At 43.8% G+C, this 17,202-nt stretch overlaps 1 protein-coding gene across 15 annotated transcripts in view; it reads right to left on the bottom strand.

Moving 5' to 3' along the window:
- The window catches only part of PAH (phenylalanine hydroxylase), a 140,328-nt gene that overhangs the window by 17,607 nt on the left and 105,519 nt on the right, over positions 1-17,202 (bottom strand). For all 15 annotated transcript variants that reach the window (XR_012156140.1, XM_073323649.1, XM_073323545.1 and 12 more), the window contains 5 exons: positions 9,410-9,498; positions 7,237-7,304; positions 4,025-4,221; positions 3,362-3,497; positions 753-822 (listed from right to left, as the gene is read on the bottom strand). Coding sequence is in view for 14 of the 15 variants with exons in the window: in XM_073323649.1 (XP_073179750.1) it covers positions 753-822; positions 3,362-3,497; positions 4,025-4,221; positions 7,237-7,304; positions 9,410-9,498 (560 nt within the window). In the remaining variant the exon portion in view is untranslated. The remainder of the gene's footprint in view (positions 1-752; positions 823-3,361; positions 3,498-4,024; positions 4,222-7,236; positions 7,305-9,409; positions 9,499-17,202) is intronic.

The raw sequence follows: 17,202 nt of genomic DNA on the forward strand, positions 1-17,202 counted from the left end.
AAAAATTAACAACATACAATACAAAGTAGCAGCTCAAATTTTCTCCACCAGGTTTGACGGCTCTGAGGGTTCCAATCTTACCTCACCTCAGCTACTCTGACGCCCAAGTCACTCCAACTCCTGTATATCAGAGTGGGGTAACAAGTCATCTGACTCAGATACCATTTAACCCTTTCTAAGCAGGATTAACACCTGCTAAGAGGGTGTTAGGCGAACACTATCAGCCTGTTACAAGGGATATGGATTCAAAAACCAAAACTACACAACAATGAAATCTATATTTTGTATACACTAGGGTTTTTTGCGTGAACTAAGTCTAATTTTTTAAACAATAAATAAAACAGGTCCTACTTAAATGTATGTAAAGCAAAATTTTAAATCACATTACATACTTTGCATCACAGATAAGCCTATGTGCTTCAACTCTGACTGAAGGGATCACTTCTGGGAGACAGGGGAGTGCATTTTCTATGCCCATTCAGTTCTTAGCAACTTTGTTGAATCTGCCAATGCAGCTGCCAATTAATATTATGTTTACCTGTCCATAAAGAACTAGACCTTTTCACATAAATTGCTGAACAGCAGACAGACAATAAATATTTGTTTCTACATGGGAAACTGACTCACCTGACCTCAACTAGATTTGAAACAATAAGCTAGAAGTTGAAAGCTCCGTAACCCTTTACTAACTTTCTGAATTATCCAGTTTCTGGCATTGTAAGTTACAATGATAGAGTAATGTATGCACTTACCTGGGAAAACTGAGCAAAGCTAATGTCAGCAAACAGAGGTACATGTCCTAGGAGCTCATGGCAAACATCACTAGAGAAAATAAGCTGTATGAATTAACTTTATTTCAAAAAAAAGTGTAGACACACTAGTGTCAGAGTCTCTCCATGTGTACAGAGAAGAAATCATATTAGAGAGAAATGCCCAAGATCCAGAGGGAAAGGAATTTCTATCTCAGGTACTTCTGGAGCCCACACTACTGTGCTATCTGGGTCTCTCACAATTTATAACAAATTTATGCTCACAACAGCCGTGTGAGGAAGGGAAGTACTATTTCCCATATTTCACAGAAGAGGCGCTAAGGCCTGGGGAAACTAAGTGATTTGCCCAAGGTCACACAGGCACTTTGTGGTGAAGCAGGGAATTGGGAGCAGATCTCCCAAATCCTAGGCTAGTGCCCTAGCCACTGGACCATTCTCCCTTTTCATTTTTTTAACAATAATCACTGCTAACAGCTGAAGAAGGGAACAGTAAAGCAAATCTTGGCCGTAAGTAAAATATACCTTGTATATTCAGCCCTGCACAGAGAAGCAGCTCAAGACCTATGCACCACTTAAATCCCACAAAATAAGTGCAGAGGCTTTATGCCAGCCCTTTGCACAGGATGAACATAACTCTCTTTGAATTCCTGGGCCAAGTTCCTGAAGCCAACACCTGTAGGTGTAAACTATACCTTCCTGCACCACCCTGGGCCCCTGCAACCCAGAGGGAATTCTCCCTGCCGGAGGAGATGCTGTGTTGGAGTTTTTACCCTCACATGGACTTTTCAGCCATGGAAGTAGGGGGCAGCTTTAGTTTATCATGTGGCCTCACAGGAAGCAAGCTGACTGGGCTGTTGAGGGGATGCACTTTGGAATCTGCCTGGCCAAGCCTGCTTTGACCTTTGCCACTCACTTCTTGCGCTGCTGCAGCATCCTGCTGGCAGACTTCCCTTCACACTCCTACACATGTGGCGGTTTGCCAAAGCTGCAATTCTTGTGCTTAAAGCTCCCAGATGGCCAGAGCATGTGTTTCAGGGAGAGCGGGACTAGGGGTTTCTGGTAGTTGGAAAGGCAGAGAGGAAGTTGTGTGGGGGTGTGCAGCTTTGCCATATCCCTGGCAGAAAGGATTGGGTGGGAGAGAAAAGTAGAATAGGAAGGAAGAAGGAAAGAGGGAGGAGGAGGAGATTCTCCAGGCAGCACAGGGGCTGTGGAAGACTCTCTATACAACTCTGAATGGACATGCAGGGAAACACGGTAAATTGTGCATAGCAGAGCAGGGCTCCACATAGATCAACATGGAGGGAAGTGGAGTAGTGCAGGCTAGGGACAGGGAGGTGGCCAGTGAGTCTGAGTTATGAGGCGTCAGTGGTCCCAAGCCCCTGTGAAAGGAGAGAACAGGGTTCACGTCCACTATTGCAGAGCCGGGACTGGAGTAATGGCTCTTGAGGGACTGTGAAGTTGCCTTCAATTTGCAGGTGGGGTTGTGTGGGAGGATAACACCCACTGCACAAAATGGTTGAACTCTGGTTTTGTGCAAGGGAAGGAGACAAATTTAACCTAGACTGAGAAGAAATGAGAGAGGGAAGAAAGAAGAATGAGGTGAGGAAAAAATGGAGGGAAAGGAGGAAGTGAAGAGAGGAGTAGGAAGTAAAGAAATAAAGGGGAAAGGAGAAACAGAAAAAAACCCAGATTTTTTTAAAGAAAAAGAGAAAGAAAATAAACACAAGGTAGAGTTAGCAAAACCAAAGGAAAAATGGAGAGAGAGAGAGAGAATTAAAGATGGAGATGAAAGGAGGCGAGAAAGGCATAAAGGAATGTAAATGTGGCAAGAAGGAAGAATAAGAGATCTCTGATAGTCAGTTAGTGATGCTGTTCAGTTCAAGAAGGGCTAGCAGAGGAGGGGACAGCTTACAGAGACAGAGCTACACTCTCTCGCTAAGGAGACTAGAAATCCCTTCTAAAATGTTCAGCTGAGAGCAACAATATAATGTGGATACCTCAATATGGCACAGGGTCATGCTTTGCCATGAGGATGGTATGTTATTAATAGGGCCCTACCAAATTCATGGCCATGAAAAACGCGTCACGGGCCGTGAAATCTGGTCTTTTGTGTGCTTTTACCCTATACTCTACAGATTTCATAGGGGAGACCAGCGTTTCTCAAATTGGAGGTCCTGGCCCAAAAGGGAGTTGCAGGGGTCACGGTTTTGCCACCCTGACTTTTGCGCTGCCTTCAGAGCTGGGTGGCTGGAGAGCAGTGGTTGTTGGCCAGGCGCCCAACTCTGAAGGCAGAGGCAGTAGCAGCACAGAAGTAAGGGTAGCCATACTGCAACACCCCCTACAACTCCTTTTAGGATCAGGACCCCTACAATTACAACACTGTGGAGTTTCAGATTTAAATAGCTGCAACCATGACACTTATGATTTTTAAAATCCTATGACCGTGAAATTGACCAAAATGGACTGTGAATTTGGTAGGGCCCTAATTATTAACATTAGTATTAACTGCAGTTATTATTTACTAACCCAACTGCATAGTTAACCTCTGCAGCTTATGCAGCCCTGTTTACCTTCAGTGCCAAAGTACTTACGGTTCTGGTGTGTACATTGGTTTAGATCCATGGCGGATGTACTGTGTAGAGTGAAACACTCTAAATGCCAAACCAGCCAGGAAATCCCGAGAAGACAGCAGGCCAGCCACAGGGCGTAAGCGGAATCCAGTGCAGGCTTTAGGGAGAAAAAGGGTCCATTTAAAAAAGTCCATTGGACTTGGTTTATGCCTCTCCTTTGGGTCCTGGGAACTGGACAGAGCTTTGCATCAGTTTTCTCTCTTAATTATAAGCTTGGGTACCAAATAGTGGAGAACTCCCTAACTGCCCAAGGAACTTACGTGGACACCGTCATCACAGTATCTCTGTGCCTCACAGTCTTTAATAAATTCATCCTCGACACATGCCTGTAAGGTAGGGGAGTTCTTTTATCCCTACTCTATTATCCCTATATGGTCCTGCTTTGAGCAGGGGGTTGGACTAGCTGACCTCCTGAGGTCCCTTCCAACCCTGATATTCTATGATTCTATGATTCTATTTCACAGGTGAGGCCCTGAGGCAGAGAGTAACTAAATGATTTTCCTAAGGTCACACAAAGTCTGTGGCAGAGCAGGAAATTTAACCTAGGGCTCTCAAGTCTCAGACTAACACCCTAACAGCTGGACCATCCTTCTTCCCTATTGGGCTATTTTAACACAAACATACTTTGCAAGAATCTTGAAACGTCTTCAAGTTGTGGAATATTATCCTCCTGGTAGCCACAGTATTTTTCCAGTAGCGGAAACACGTGGTTGTGTTCATAGCAAGCGTGAGTTGGATAGAGAGTCTTCAGCTCCCTGAAGACTATGCCCCACGTTTTCTTTTCTTCCTCTGTGTAAGTCACTTTAGGAATAGGCTGCCCACTGTAAAGCAAAGAGCATTTTTAATCCACAGTGAAATGGATACACCTTAAACCAGCAATATAAAGAAGTGTGTTGTGTCACCGACATCTGTGCTTGTATTCCCACCTGGAGCTGGACAGGAGTTGGTGCGAGTGACGAAAATCCCTCTTCTCATATACAGCAAGAGAGAAAACAATGTGATGGAATAACTCTACTGAATTCAGTTGAGCTACGCTGTCATTTAGATCGTACACTCTTAAGGGCAGAGGTTGTCTCTTCCCCTGTGTTTGTTCACTGCCTGGCACAATGGGGGCCTGATCTCAGTTGCAGCCTTTTGGTTCCAGTGTCGCAAAAATAAACTGTGTTTATTTTGCTGCTGCTGCTGATCTGCTAGCAAAATTCACTGGCTGCTGTCTTTCATTGATTTTCCTTTATTGATGTGCGGAAGGTTGTTGCATTTCATGCCTATTGATTTGTTCTGACGTTCCTACTGTGGTCAGGAAAACATCAGTTCTGAAGATGCACAGCTCTTACTGGTTTAAGTATCTTGGAGATGTTCCTAATCATCACTAAATGCAGATTTTGGTAAATTTGATTTAAAAAAATGAATAACCCCTGGGTCAAATTCTGCCTCAATCACATGTTCATGGAGCTCATGCTGATGTTAACAAGAGTTAGGCACCATGAACCATGAATTTGGCCCTATTGCCTTGGAATTAATCGGGGGGAGGAAGATTCCTTAGCAATAAAGAAAAGGGCCATAGGTGAATCCCCCAGCTTTTAAAATCAAAGAGTTTAAGCAACTTAATACTACTGGAATAATGCAAGGGCTTTCCAAGCCCCGAGATTCATTGTTAAACTCCAGTGATACCCCACCGCCTCCCACTCTCTCATTTTAACTTCGGCCTGGGGGCAGCTCCCCAGTAACTCTGTAATTTTCTGCCTGTGTGCATCAGTCCTCCTTGATCTATGGAGCTTTAAACATGCTCTTGAATTATTAAGATTGCTGGGGGACCACTGCTGTTCCTACAGCACTCATTGTTCCTAATTAATCTTTGGGCCACCTTCACGGGGCTGGAGAAGGAAGCAGAGGCTTAGCGCACTTTCAGATATCAATCAAAAGGTCCCAGAGATCAATAGGGCAGGGACTAGGGAAGGAAGCAAGAGAAAAGGGAGCCTAAAGCAAGGGAGAGGGAAGGCAGGGAAGTAGGAATTCACGCTGGGGAAGGATAAGAATAAAATGAAAAAAGAAAAAGGAGCAAAGGAGAGGAGAAAGTCAAACAAGCAGCAGATATGGGCAGAAAAGACACGCCAGGGGAAAGCAACAGGCTGGGGAGGGGGGGAAGAGATCAAAGGAAAAGAGGACAAGAGAGCGTGAATCCGTTCATTACATGGCTGTCCCACTTCATGTAGCTGATTTTTAGAGGTAATGGCACCTGGATTTTATAGTTACCCTTTAAAGGCCCATCAACCTTCCCATCAACCCCAACAAGCTCCAAGTTCACAGGGGACCTTCTGTGCCTGGATCTGCCCCTTTTTACATAGATGGGAACTCAGCTGCCTTCATAGCACTGTTTCTCACTCCTCTGCTGAACCTGCAACAGGGCATCTCTGCAGGGCTCAGGGTCTGAGCGTGCGGTTACTGGGTGGCTGGCTGGCTGGCCCAGGGTGGGTCCAGAGGGGTCTACACAGTGTCCCTTCTTCTTTGTGAAGAATCCAAAAAAAGCCAAATTTCTTTGCCATCTTGTCACTGTTCTATTATTATTCTATTATTTAAAAGCATGGAGCCCAAGAACTCTTGATAGAATACGAAGTAAACGCATAAAATCCCAGCCCGGTCTGTCTCCCGATATGGACACATCTTAGTAATACTGTGGGGTCTCATCCTCCGAACTTGTTTCAGGTTTGGTAATAGCTATTTTTGATACTTGTTCTATCATTTTTATATAAAATTTGGCTGAAGTCTGCAAAGTAAGGGACAAATTCTGCTCTCAGTTACAAAGGCTACAATTCCACATATTCCTGTAAGTGGGGATGTATCTCTGTAACTAAGATCAGAACCTGGCCATATAGGCTTACCCAAACTTTCTAGCCAGCAAGCAGGTTCCTCTCTGATTTCTTTGACTCCTTTCAAGTAATTAAACAGAGAGGTTGCATCTTTTGTTTTGTAACTTAGATTGTAAGCGCTTTGGGGCAGGGACTGTCTTTCTGTTCTGTGTTTGTACAACAGCCTGCACAGTGGGACCCTAAGTAAAATTAATACAATAAAATAATAATAATAATAATAATAATAATGGTTTAAAAATCATGAAACACGTGGTCTAATCCTTTGAAGTCAAAGAGAGCCTTACCATTGACTGCAAGGGTTGGGCCCACTAGGTATAATATAAAAGCGTGAATGACTTTGGGGGAGAGTTTTAGTTCCTATTGTCATTCAAATTTGACCGTGAACAGAAAAAGAAATAAAAAGCAGAAAACAAAATGAAGTCTATCCTAGGGAAGTGGATCTGCTGGATTTGTTTATTTTGCTTGTGAAATGAGAACCTAAATTGCTCAATGCAGCTGGATCAGACATGATAAAAGTAGAGTAACAAGCACTGGATTAACAAGAGGACCATAAGTTATTCATTATTTTAATAGTGTGTGCAGCTCCTTTAATGTAAAATATATACACTCTCCCCCTCTCCACTGTTTAATATGGAGAATACCAGAAGCTGCATTATTCAGTGCTCAGGTCTTTGTAGTAGCATGTGATACTGTTGTACAATTAGACAACAAAGCTTGGTGCTGGAGTGTGGTGAGGGGACATGTTCTCATTTGAATGTCCGCCTTGAGCAATTTACTTTTGTTTTGCTGTAATTTTGGATAAATGCATTTACAGGAAGATTTAAACACATGCCAAGAAAGAAGGAGCCAACAGCAAAAAGGAAATCCCTGACAAGAATTTGTTGTTGCGGTGATGAAAGGCCAGTGACAGGGTGGGAAGCATTCACTTGTGTGACTGGTGTCTCTCCTGCCCGTGTGGTGCACACTCACTGTCTGTAGTTGTAGGCGATGTCAGCAAACTCCTTTCTCCGGGCCCGGTAAACAGGATCTTTGAAACCCTAGGAGGAAACAATTAAAATGTACTCCTCTTGCTTAGTGGGAACAATGCAGGGTTCAGGCCTTAATCCTGCTCCCCCTGAAGACCCTGGGAGCTTTGACACTGAATTCAGAGGGAGCAGAAAAGCGATCTTAGGCTAAAATCGAGATCCCAGCCCCCAGTGTGGACACCAAGTGCACAAGAGCAAGCAAGGAAGACTGCTTCTTCCCAGGCTGAATGACGGCTTTGCTGAAACAGCATATGCAGGCTGTTTCCACCCTCCCACCAGAGGGTGCGTGGGAGAGAGACAAGAGGATCCATTTAGCAGCAATTTCCCAGCCTTACTCACGTCCCGCCTCCTCCAGTTCTCTGCATGCTGCCAAGCAGGGGGCTCACAAAGAGAAGAACTTCACTTATTACCACACAGGGGGTGTGCACTCAGACGCATGGCTCCCCCACACATTCAAGCTAAAAATCTCACCTGTTATACATTTATTTCTCACAAGGTTCATCTCGCCAGTGAGGATTAGGCCTCACCTGAAGAAGAGCTCTGTGAGAGCTCAAAGCTTGTCTCTCCCACCAACCGAAGTTGGTTCAATAAAAGGGATTCCCTCACCCCCTTGTCTCTCTCATATCCTGGGACTGACACAGCTACAATGCTACATACTCCCGTCTTTGTCTGTCTTGTCTATTTAGAATGTGAGCTCTTCAGGGCAGGGCCTGTCTCGCACTATGTGTATGTACAGTGTTTAGCACAATGGGACCCCTGTTTCAGTTGAGACCTCTAAGTACTACTCCAATATACAAATAATAATGGTCATTTGGTTAACCCCAGCACAGTACAAGATGAAACAGGATCTGGGGACAACTGTGAAACAACCAGATATCCAACACAGTTGTATTAGACCAAAGTGTGCTCATACACCAAAAGGGACCAGGTGATCTGAAAAGTTATTCGTTATAGAATAGAATGGCATAATAGAACATTTATCCTATTTTTAGCTCCCACGTCTAGCTAAACGATAGCACTTGAGTGACTCCTAGTTTTTCCTCCTGGCTGCATCCTAAATTCTACTATCCTTTCTTACTATACCATATGCCTCGTTGTGCTTTGATTTTATGAGAACATAGAGGAAACTGACCACTAGCTAAGGAGTTCTGCCAGCTAGAACTGAGCGGCTTCATTCACTTTAATACCGGAGTTTTATTTCTTTTTTTTTTGCTTTCAAGAGCAACATTGTTTTACGACATGCTCATCTCCCAGTGCAACAAATGAGAAGGCTCTTGATTCAGTTTGCTGAAGTAATTGCATCTTCTTTCCTTCTGGTTTTCATGTGGCCGCACTGAATATCATGAATCGTTGTACGTGATACACAGCGCACTTTGAATTAAGCAACAGGTAGGGAATGACTAATCACCCCATCTCAATTCCACTAATAGCTGCAATTCCTGCTGTGCTGCATGTACCTGGGTATGTTTTGACATGGAAATAAGTTGTTCTTTGGGAGGGGGTGGGAATGGAAAGTATATTTGCATCAAGAAAAGTCTTTAAAACACTTAAGGATTCATGTGCTGACTAGCACAAACAAATGTGCTTTCATTATTTAAATTGCAAGCCCCTTGGAGCAGGGACCACTTCTTTTACTGTGCCTTGCATCATAAATGCCATATCGGCATGCAACAAATAATATGCAGGTATCAATCAACTATACATTCATTATAAAAGGAAAAAAAGCTCATCATATCCCCATACTGGAATATGGGGAGTGTCAACTTTCTGCGGTCCATGAAGTACAACATGGCCAAAAAATTGTTCGTCAAGATACCACTTCCCAGAATCCTTTGCATATGTGTAGTTGGGAGAAAGTGAGTGTGCCTGTGATGACTGGGGGCTCTGGAGAGCCCCAGCTGCCATAATGCTTGGGGCTGCTGGTATTTGCATAAGTTAGAGCAGCCTCCAGACTGATCTAATTTATGTCAGGGACCAGCTCTCAAACAACCCTAGTTATGGGAACTGCCTTTGTGCCTCCCTGGACCACTAGAGTTACCCTGGTATAGAACATGTGGACATGAGAATCCCAATACTATAAAGTTGTTCTTTGTTTAAAGGTAGGACTTGTTTCTTACAGGGTGGTCTGCATCCAGTTCAGCTCCATAACTTAGGATCTGATTGGCAAATCTGTCAAGCTCCTGGATAGTTCTCGGGAACCACGGCACTACAAAACAGAAAAGAAAATACAAATGAGCCTCTTTTCAGTTTAGCTTATCTTGGGGATCTCATCTAACTCTTTCCATTTCTTTGATATAAATATAAAGTAGGATAAACACTGGCTAGATTCACTGGTACTTTTCGGAAGTGTTGTATTGCACTAGTGAAGCAATGCAACAGTAAACCCAGCTTCATGAGCCAGTTAAATTAGGTTTATGGCTGTTTTGCATTGTTAGAGCAATGCAAAGCAGCTGGAGTAAATCCAGCTTTTGGCACTGTTTGCTTGTGATGGTTATTATTTATTGTTTTATTATTGATATTTCTCAAATCATCAGAACATAGGAATTACCAGACTGGATCAGACTCAAGTTCCATCTAGTCTAGTATCCTGTCTCTGACAGTAGCCAGAGTCAGCTGCTTCAGGGGAAGGGGGGAAGAAACCCTGCAAGAGGTAGATATGGAATAATCGGCTCCATGAAAGTCTCATCCAATTCCTAATCTCTGCCACTTCAGCTGGTTTAAGCCATGAAGCAGTATACAAATTAAACAGCACTCTAGTACATCTGATTAGTGTTGTATCAATTAATGGACATTGCAATAACTCACAAGGTGTCATTTCAAACAGCAGGAACAGGTCTGTTTGTCCATTGCCCCGCTACTTTCAAATGCTTTTGCATCAGTGCACAGTAGGTGTAAAACGCTACCAACATTGATTTCAGAGTCTTTTGCATCCAGCTTGTACTCACACTGCATGAGCATGAGAACTACATGAGATGCAGGGCAATAGAGAATCAGGCTCCATTTCTTTTTATTTGTATCAGAGATAGAAAAATGGCACCCAAATCTCTTGAGAGCAATAACTATAATAGGAGAGGGGGTCATTACAGCTCTTGTGGTGACAACAGCACTGCCTTCAGCTTGGATGTCACATGGAGCTCGCACTCTGCATTCGTGTGCCTTATTCTCTTCATGCAGGATACAAGTAACTGCCATTGATATCAATGGGGGGTCACTCATCCCAGAGGGCCCCGGAGTTTAAAGTGGAGGGTTCAAGCCCAAGAGCTCTCAGTGTTCTCTCTACCAGCTGAACTGCACCGTGACTTATATGAATTTAGCCTCTTTCATAAAGGTGCATCATTCATCCAAGTGAGTGCCTTAAAATGCTTCCCATGCCCTGCTTTCTGCCCTAAGGAGGACACTGCTGCTGAGTGAATCAATTTTATTTTGTTTAACATTTTGGTTTTTAGTTAATCTCAGCTGCCAGAAAAGCTCTGCACCAACAGCTCTGGAAAGGGAAGTCCTGTATAAATCCTCCAGGGTGCACAGCCAGCTGCAGCGCAATCCCTCCCACAGTGCCCTGCGGATGTTCCCCAACCCTGAGCCGCATGGACCACCTAAGGGATGAGAGGATCATTCCGTCTCCAGGCCTATTCAGTCCTTGGTCTCTCTGCTGAGACTCACAATAAAGAAAGCATTTATGGGGTAGGGTTTAAGTAATGCGGACACCTGCTCATCAGAATTGGAGTCAGACCACTAGCTCATTTCACATAGGCCCCAGAAAAGCAGGCTGCATTTATGACAACAGGGTGGCATGCTTCCGTGACATGTCCATCTGTGCCAGGGCAGTGTTCTGCACACTAATGTGAGGGTTGTGCTACTGTCTTTGTGCTTTTAGAATTCCTGCCGCAAACAGTTTCTACACATCAAAACAGGCTCTTTTTAGTGCGGTGTTTTGGTTTTTTCCCTTTAATGAAAGTGAATGTGGCTTTGTACTGCAGAAAGAAATGGTCTTTGGAGCCCCATGCTACCAACTTTAAGCAGATCTAAGAAGTTAGTCACTAGATGGCAGCAGCAGTAGCATCAAAATCTTGCCCGACTGAATGTATTTGTTTTTTAGCGATAGCTCCATTGTTTCTCTAGAAATATTCAACTACTTTACTACTTTGTACTTAATTACTACTTTGTAAGTAATTTGCACCCGCTCCGATTAAGTAAGCAAATGGGACTTTGTTATGAAATAACGGTTTTACTTGATACAAAAGTCCCTGTCAGCCGACACACTAAAAGAAGGCAAACCTCATACAACAATCCTGGAGGATGCCATTATCTTCTACATTGATTGCCTTGGCAACTAAGCTACTGGCTTTATGGTCAGGAAACCTGGGTTCTGTTCCCAGCTCTGCCAATGACCTTTTGTGTGAATCACAGCACCATGCCCTGCCTCAGTTTCCCCATCTGTAAAAATGGGGGTGACAACACTCTGTAAAGTGCTTTGAGATTTTGGGAGGAAAAGTGCTACCATGAAGCTACATGTATATTATTAATTATTGCCACCACATATTGCCATTCCCAGGGAAGCTCTAAAATCCATCAGATCTGAACACAGCAGAAAGCCCAGTAGTAACTGTGAAGCCTGCTATGCCCTGTGATGGATTTCAGTGTGTGCAGCTCTGAGACGATGGTCTGTTAGGGATTTTGGAGAGGAACAGGTATTCCTCTGAACTAGAAAGGTTTGGGTTCAAGTAATTGCTGTTCCAAGTGTGGATGAATTAGACAAAAAATAGTATCCAATAAACTTTTATTACCAAAGTTTTTGACAAACTGGTGACTTACAAACTGTGGGGCAGATTCATTCCTGGGCTGGCACCAGCCTAGGACCAGAAGGGAGGTGGTTTGTTTCTCTCTTATGTGGGCTGCTGGTGACCAATATGGAGCGTTGTGAAGATTAGAGCAGCCCTCAGGACTCCCCAAACTTGTACCTTTGCATTAGTGGCCCCCAAGGGGCTCTTGCAGGGACCCAGACTCACCAGGACACAAGTCCAGCCTAATCACACCACCTTCAACTACTCCCCTCTCTCCTCTGGCCTCACTTCACCTCACCTCCTGTGTCTGTCCCCCCGCATCCCACCGCCGAACACCCTCTGTGCCTGGGGCTCATGTGGATTCAGCTCAGAGCTGGTGGGGTGGCTCTGTAGTAAGGGAAATCCCTGATGAGGGAGGCTTTATACCTGCCCTATGGTCCATTTGCACCAACCTCACTGGTACAAAGGGGCTGCAGCAGAAGGCTGAAGAGGGCCCTGTGAGTCTTCTGTCAAGAGCTTAGTATTCTCAGCACCCAAGTCAATGGGAATTGAGGATGCTGAGCACAGCATGGGATTTAGCCCCTCTGCCCTATACATACAGTAGGAATCAGAGCAGTTAGAGATGTGAGAGAGCTGCTGGGGTATATTGTCCGGCAATGCAGTTCAGAAAGACCTTCCCCAACAATGCTAGCAACAGTTTAAAAATATCAAATCAAATTAGGCTCTCAATGAATTTGTCAAATATTTTGTTTGCTGACATGTTTTTGTGGGGGCTAGCAAACCAGACATGCTGGCTGTCTGCACTGTGGTTAATGAATTGCCAGAGCAAGCTGTTGCAACAGGGAGCCTCTGTGAAGACTTCAAGAGAGAACATGGGCTGATCAGTAATAAATATTGATTTGTCTGTAAGGGAAACAGCAGCATTTATGGGCATGTACTGGACACCCAAGTGGTGACCAAATTAACATGGGGTCAAATGCGTAATAGGATGCTAATAAGCTATTTATATGTGGGGCAACAAAACGGAAGCCGTTAGGAGTTTCTGCAGAGCTCCTACATTCTGACCATTGTGAGGAGGGTCAAAGGCAGGTCTATTAAATTTATAGCTGTTCGAGGCACAGGTTTGGCCCTTTTTAAACAGATCCAAATGCTTTGGCCTGCCCCAGGGTTTAGCAAACAAGGCTCTTACAGAACCTCAGCCTCCAGCCAGTCTCAGAAATGCAATAAATTGTCTCTGTTTCCCCCTCACACACACACCCCGAAATAGACTAATATTTAATTCTTTTATTCCTGGGCTCCTAGGGGTCTGCAAATACTCAACTTGTTTCCCAAAAGAGTCATGAAGAGATGCACTGTGTTTTCGCAACAAATAACTCTAATTCCACAAAAGGCATTTGGCCAGATGAAACACTTCAGCGCATCACTCATGTGAAGAGCTAAAGTTACCTTCAGAATAATGACATTTTGCTAGCATTTGCTGAGCTACAGTTATATTATTGATCTAAATCTTTTATTCATTGCTTGAACAGGGGAAAATATAATATCTTTTGTCGTACAATTCAGAGAGCTTGGGGAAAAAAGAAAGTAAAAATGATAACTGAGCCCAAATGAAAAATCATCAGTACACTAAAGCCCCAGACCAGTAAAGCACTCAAGACTTGCTTCAAGTTAAGCACCGGGTTCGTACATTTTCAGGCCAGAAGGGACCATTGTGACCATCTAGTCTGACCTCTGGCATAGCACAGACCATAGAATTTCACCCAGTGATTCCTGTATCAATCCCAGTAACCTGTGGTTGAACTAGAACTTACTTTTTTAGAACGATATCTCGTCTTGATGTAAAGATTTCAAGTGATGGTCAATCCACTACACATTCTCACTGTTCAAAATGTGATCTTATTTCTAGTTTGAATTCACGTAGCTTCAACTTCTAGCCATTCAATCTTGTTATGCCTTCATCTGCTCGATTAAAGACCCCTCTACTATCCAAGGTCTTCTTCCTGTACTTACAAACTATGCACAATTCACCTCTTAGCCTTTTCTTCAATACACTATGGGTATGTCTACACTACAGCCAGTGGATGCTTCGTACATTGACAAAAGGAGCTTTTAATTCACTCCAACATAATAAATACTGAGAGGCAGTAGCTATGTTGACACAAGAATCCTTCCATCAACCTAGCCATGTCTATACCGGGAGTTAGGTTGACCTAATTACGGTGCTCAGGGCACGAAATTTTTCACAGCCCTGAGTGATATAGCTAGGTTGATCTAATTTTTAAGTGTAGACCTGGCCTAAATAGATCGTGCACTCGCTGTACAGCATGTTTTCCAATCCTTAAATAATTCTTGTGGTTCTTCCTTCTCTTCGTGTGCTCAGGGGCTATACTGGACCAAGTCCTAGAGGCACTCAACAAATGTCAGGCAAAATGAACAAAAACTATTTAAGCGCAAGCTGAAAAAAGCCCAGACTGTCATAATTAGATCAGTTGAGGAAAGAGGATTTCACTACCCTAGATGGCGCACTGGTCACCAAGAAGCAACATAGGGAAATACTTCAAAATCACCTTTGCTACCCCTGTGGCCCTGCACTGAATTCATGTGAAGTGCACAGCTGAACTGAACCCATAATCTTTAGCAAGGAAAAATCAATCACATTTGTAGATGTAGATGTTGGATAAGGAATTGGCGCTATTGCCCTCTATTAAGTAAATTGCTTCTTTCTTGACACAGATATGTCTCACAAGGAGAAGATTTTCCTGGACTTTACTTGGCAATGAAAAAGGCCTGTGTCCGCATACAACAAAGGGGAGGTCGGCTTGCATGTGTGGGTGTGGGTGGATGGGTGTGAGTGTGGTGGTGGGAAGGGGGAAAGAAAGGTGATATTTTGTTTAGTTTTATATTTTTCAAAAAAGAACAATAGCAGATTCTGATGTCAAGATTCCAATGTTAAGATCTATCAGGGATGATTTTAAAGGGCAAGTCAATGTAGACATTGTCATGGCAATGCTTGTTATTTATTAACACTGTCATATATTTGTTTAAGGGACAAATTCAGTCATTATGTCTGCAGCGTGGTCTCTCATTTCACTCTGAACCCGCGTATGCTTTGCTCTCTAATCAGCCTGAGCCCACAGGTGCTGGAGCTAGGGGTGCTGTGACACCCTCTGGCTTGAAGTGGTTTCCATCAGATACAGTTCAGTTCAATGGCTCTCAGCACCCCACTATACGAATTGTTCCAGCACCTCTGCCTTAATCTGACTTTTAGGACACAACCCTCCTGAGATTTAAGCTCATGGTGGGCCCTTCCACTAATGGCAAGTATTGAAAGTGAAAAGGGAATCAAGAACAGAAGAAATAAAAATAAAATGATTCATTTGATCTTTTCTCTCTCTGATGATAAATTGTTTCCACTAACAAACAAAAACAGTCATTCCTTCAATCAGAAGGGATCGAATTAATCTCTGCTGCTCTGAAGTCAATAGAGATTAATCTGGCTCAAGAAGACCTTTTGATGAACTTGGAAACATGAAGTGAAATCCTAGCCTTGATAAAATCAATAGGATTTTTGCCACTGACTTCAAGGGAGCCATGATTTCTCCTGTGGTCTTTTTGTTGTTGTTGACGTTTTGAGCTCTACCCTCTGCTTGAATCAGTGCCTACAAAACCTTTAAACACTGCTGCTCAGCAAAAACTTGCCAGGGTCTGTAGCTTTCTTCTGAAAATATAAATTCAGAAAAATGACGTGTGACAAAGAGAGAATATCTGTGATAGCAGGTGTAGCTGAGGTCTGGCTGGAGTAATTAACTCCTGGAGGGAGGCCTCTTTTTTTTTTTTGGAAGAGAAAATTAGGGAAGGAAATGAATCATTAGGTTGAAAACAGAATGTTTGTGCTAAATAAAGTAAGTAAATAGGTCAGTAGGCTAAGAAGACAGAATGTCCCAGACAACTAAGAGGGGAAATACACAGAAGACTGTTTACTATGAACTAGATAAGGGATTGGTTCCTGCAAAGTAACCAGATCGATCCAAAAATGTGTGCTGCAACATATAATAAATGCAATGAGATGTGTAATGTATACAAAGGGAGGAGGTTTCTGTGTAACTTTGGAGCTGTGACGTACCCTGCATCCATCCCCCCTGCATTTGAGACTGATCAGCTCAGCATGGCACTGCTGTGTGCCCAGTAAAGATACCCGAGTGACAAAGGCGGGAGTCGAACTGAGTTCTTGGGAAGCCGAGTGGAAAGAGGACTTGGAGGGAATCTCAACAGTAGTGCTTATAGCTCCCTGTCCAGGCATAACCCTTTGTCTCTTGTCACTTGAATGGAGAGAACTGACCCCAGAGAGTATTTGCTGGAGGCTTCTTTCCCCCAAATGTAATGTCATGGGTCAGGCACAAAGGAGATGGTAAAAGGATTACCAGGATTCATCTCGGGCAGATATTAATGCCCTTTTATGTTGTTCCAAGGAAGGAAGAGGAAGAGCCAGACCAAAAGCATTTGAAGACAATCCTAGCTTAAATCCTATTAAAATCACGTCTGGTATCTGAAGAGGTATTTAGGTATTAATAAAAGTGGGTGTCGTGGTTTCTTTATATGAATCTTCTGGGCCACGTCTTTATCCAGGCCCCAATCCTGTGAGGTGCTGAGCACTCTCAACTCTCACTGATTTTAATAAGAACGGACGATACTCAGCACCTCCCAGGATCATGCCCTACTTCCCTAAAAAGGCAAAACTACCATCAACATTGCTGGGAGTTTTGCCTGCGTGAGGATGGGTTGAGCTTGCGCCCACTGAAATGGGTAGAAAAAACTCTCCCTGATTTCATGGGTGGGGGGAGGGGGGCGATTGGACACAAAAGATTTGAGTGAGATTATGGCGGCAAGATTATGCCTATGAGGGGGAAGATTGTGCCTGACTCTTACATGGGTGCACTGTGGGGGAGGAGACGCAGAAGAAGGCTTCCTCTCCTCTTCCCACCCATCATCCAACCTGCATAAGGGTCAGATAAAGCTGCTGCCCCTGAGCTTGAAGGAGGATACAGCCTGCTCCCTCCATCCACCAAGGGGTGCACAGTGCTCCAGCAGGAGATGGAGAGAGATTGGAGGCTGATCAGCCTGTAGAGAAG

The sequence above is a fragment of the Lepidochelys kempii genome, chromosome 1 (assembly GCF_965140265.1).
Source record: "Lepidochelys kempii isolate rLepKem1 chromosome 1, rLepKem1.hap2, whole genome shotgun sequence".
NCBI classification, from domain to species: Eukaryota; Metazoa; Chordata; order Testudines; family Cheloniidae; genus Lepidochelys; species Lepidochelys kempii.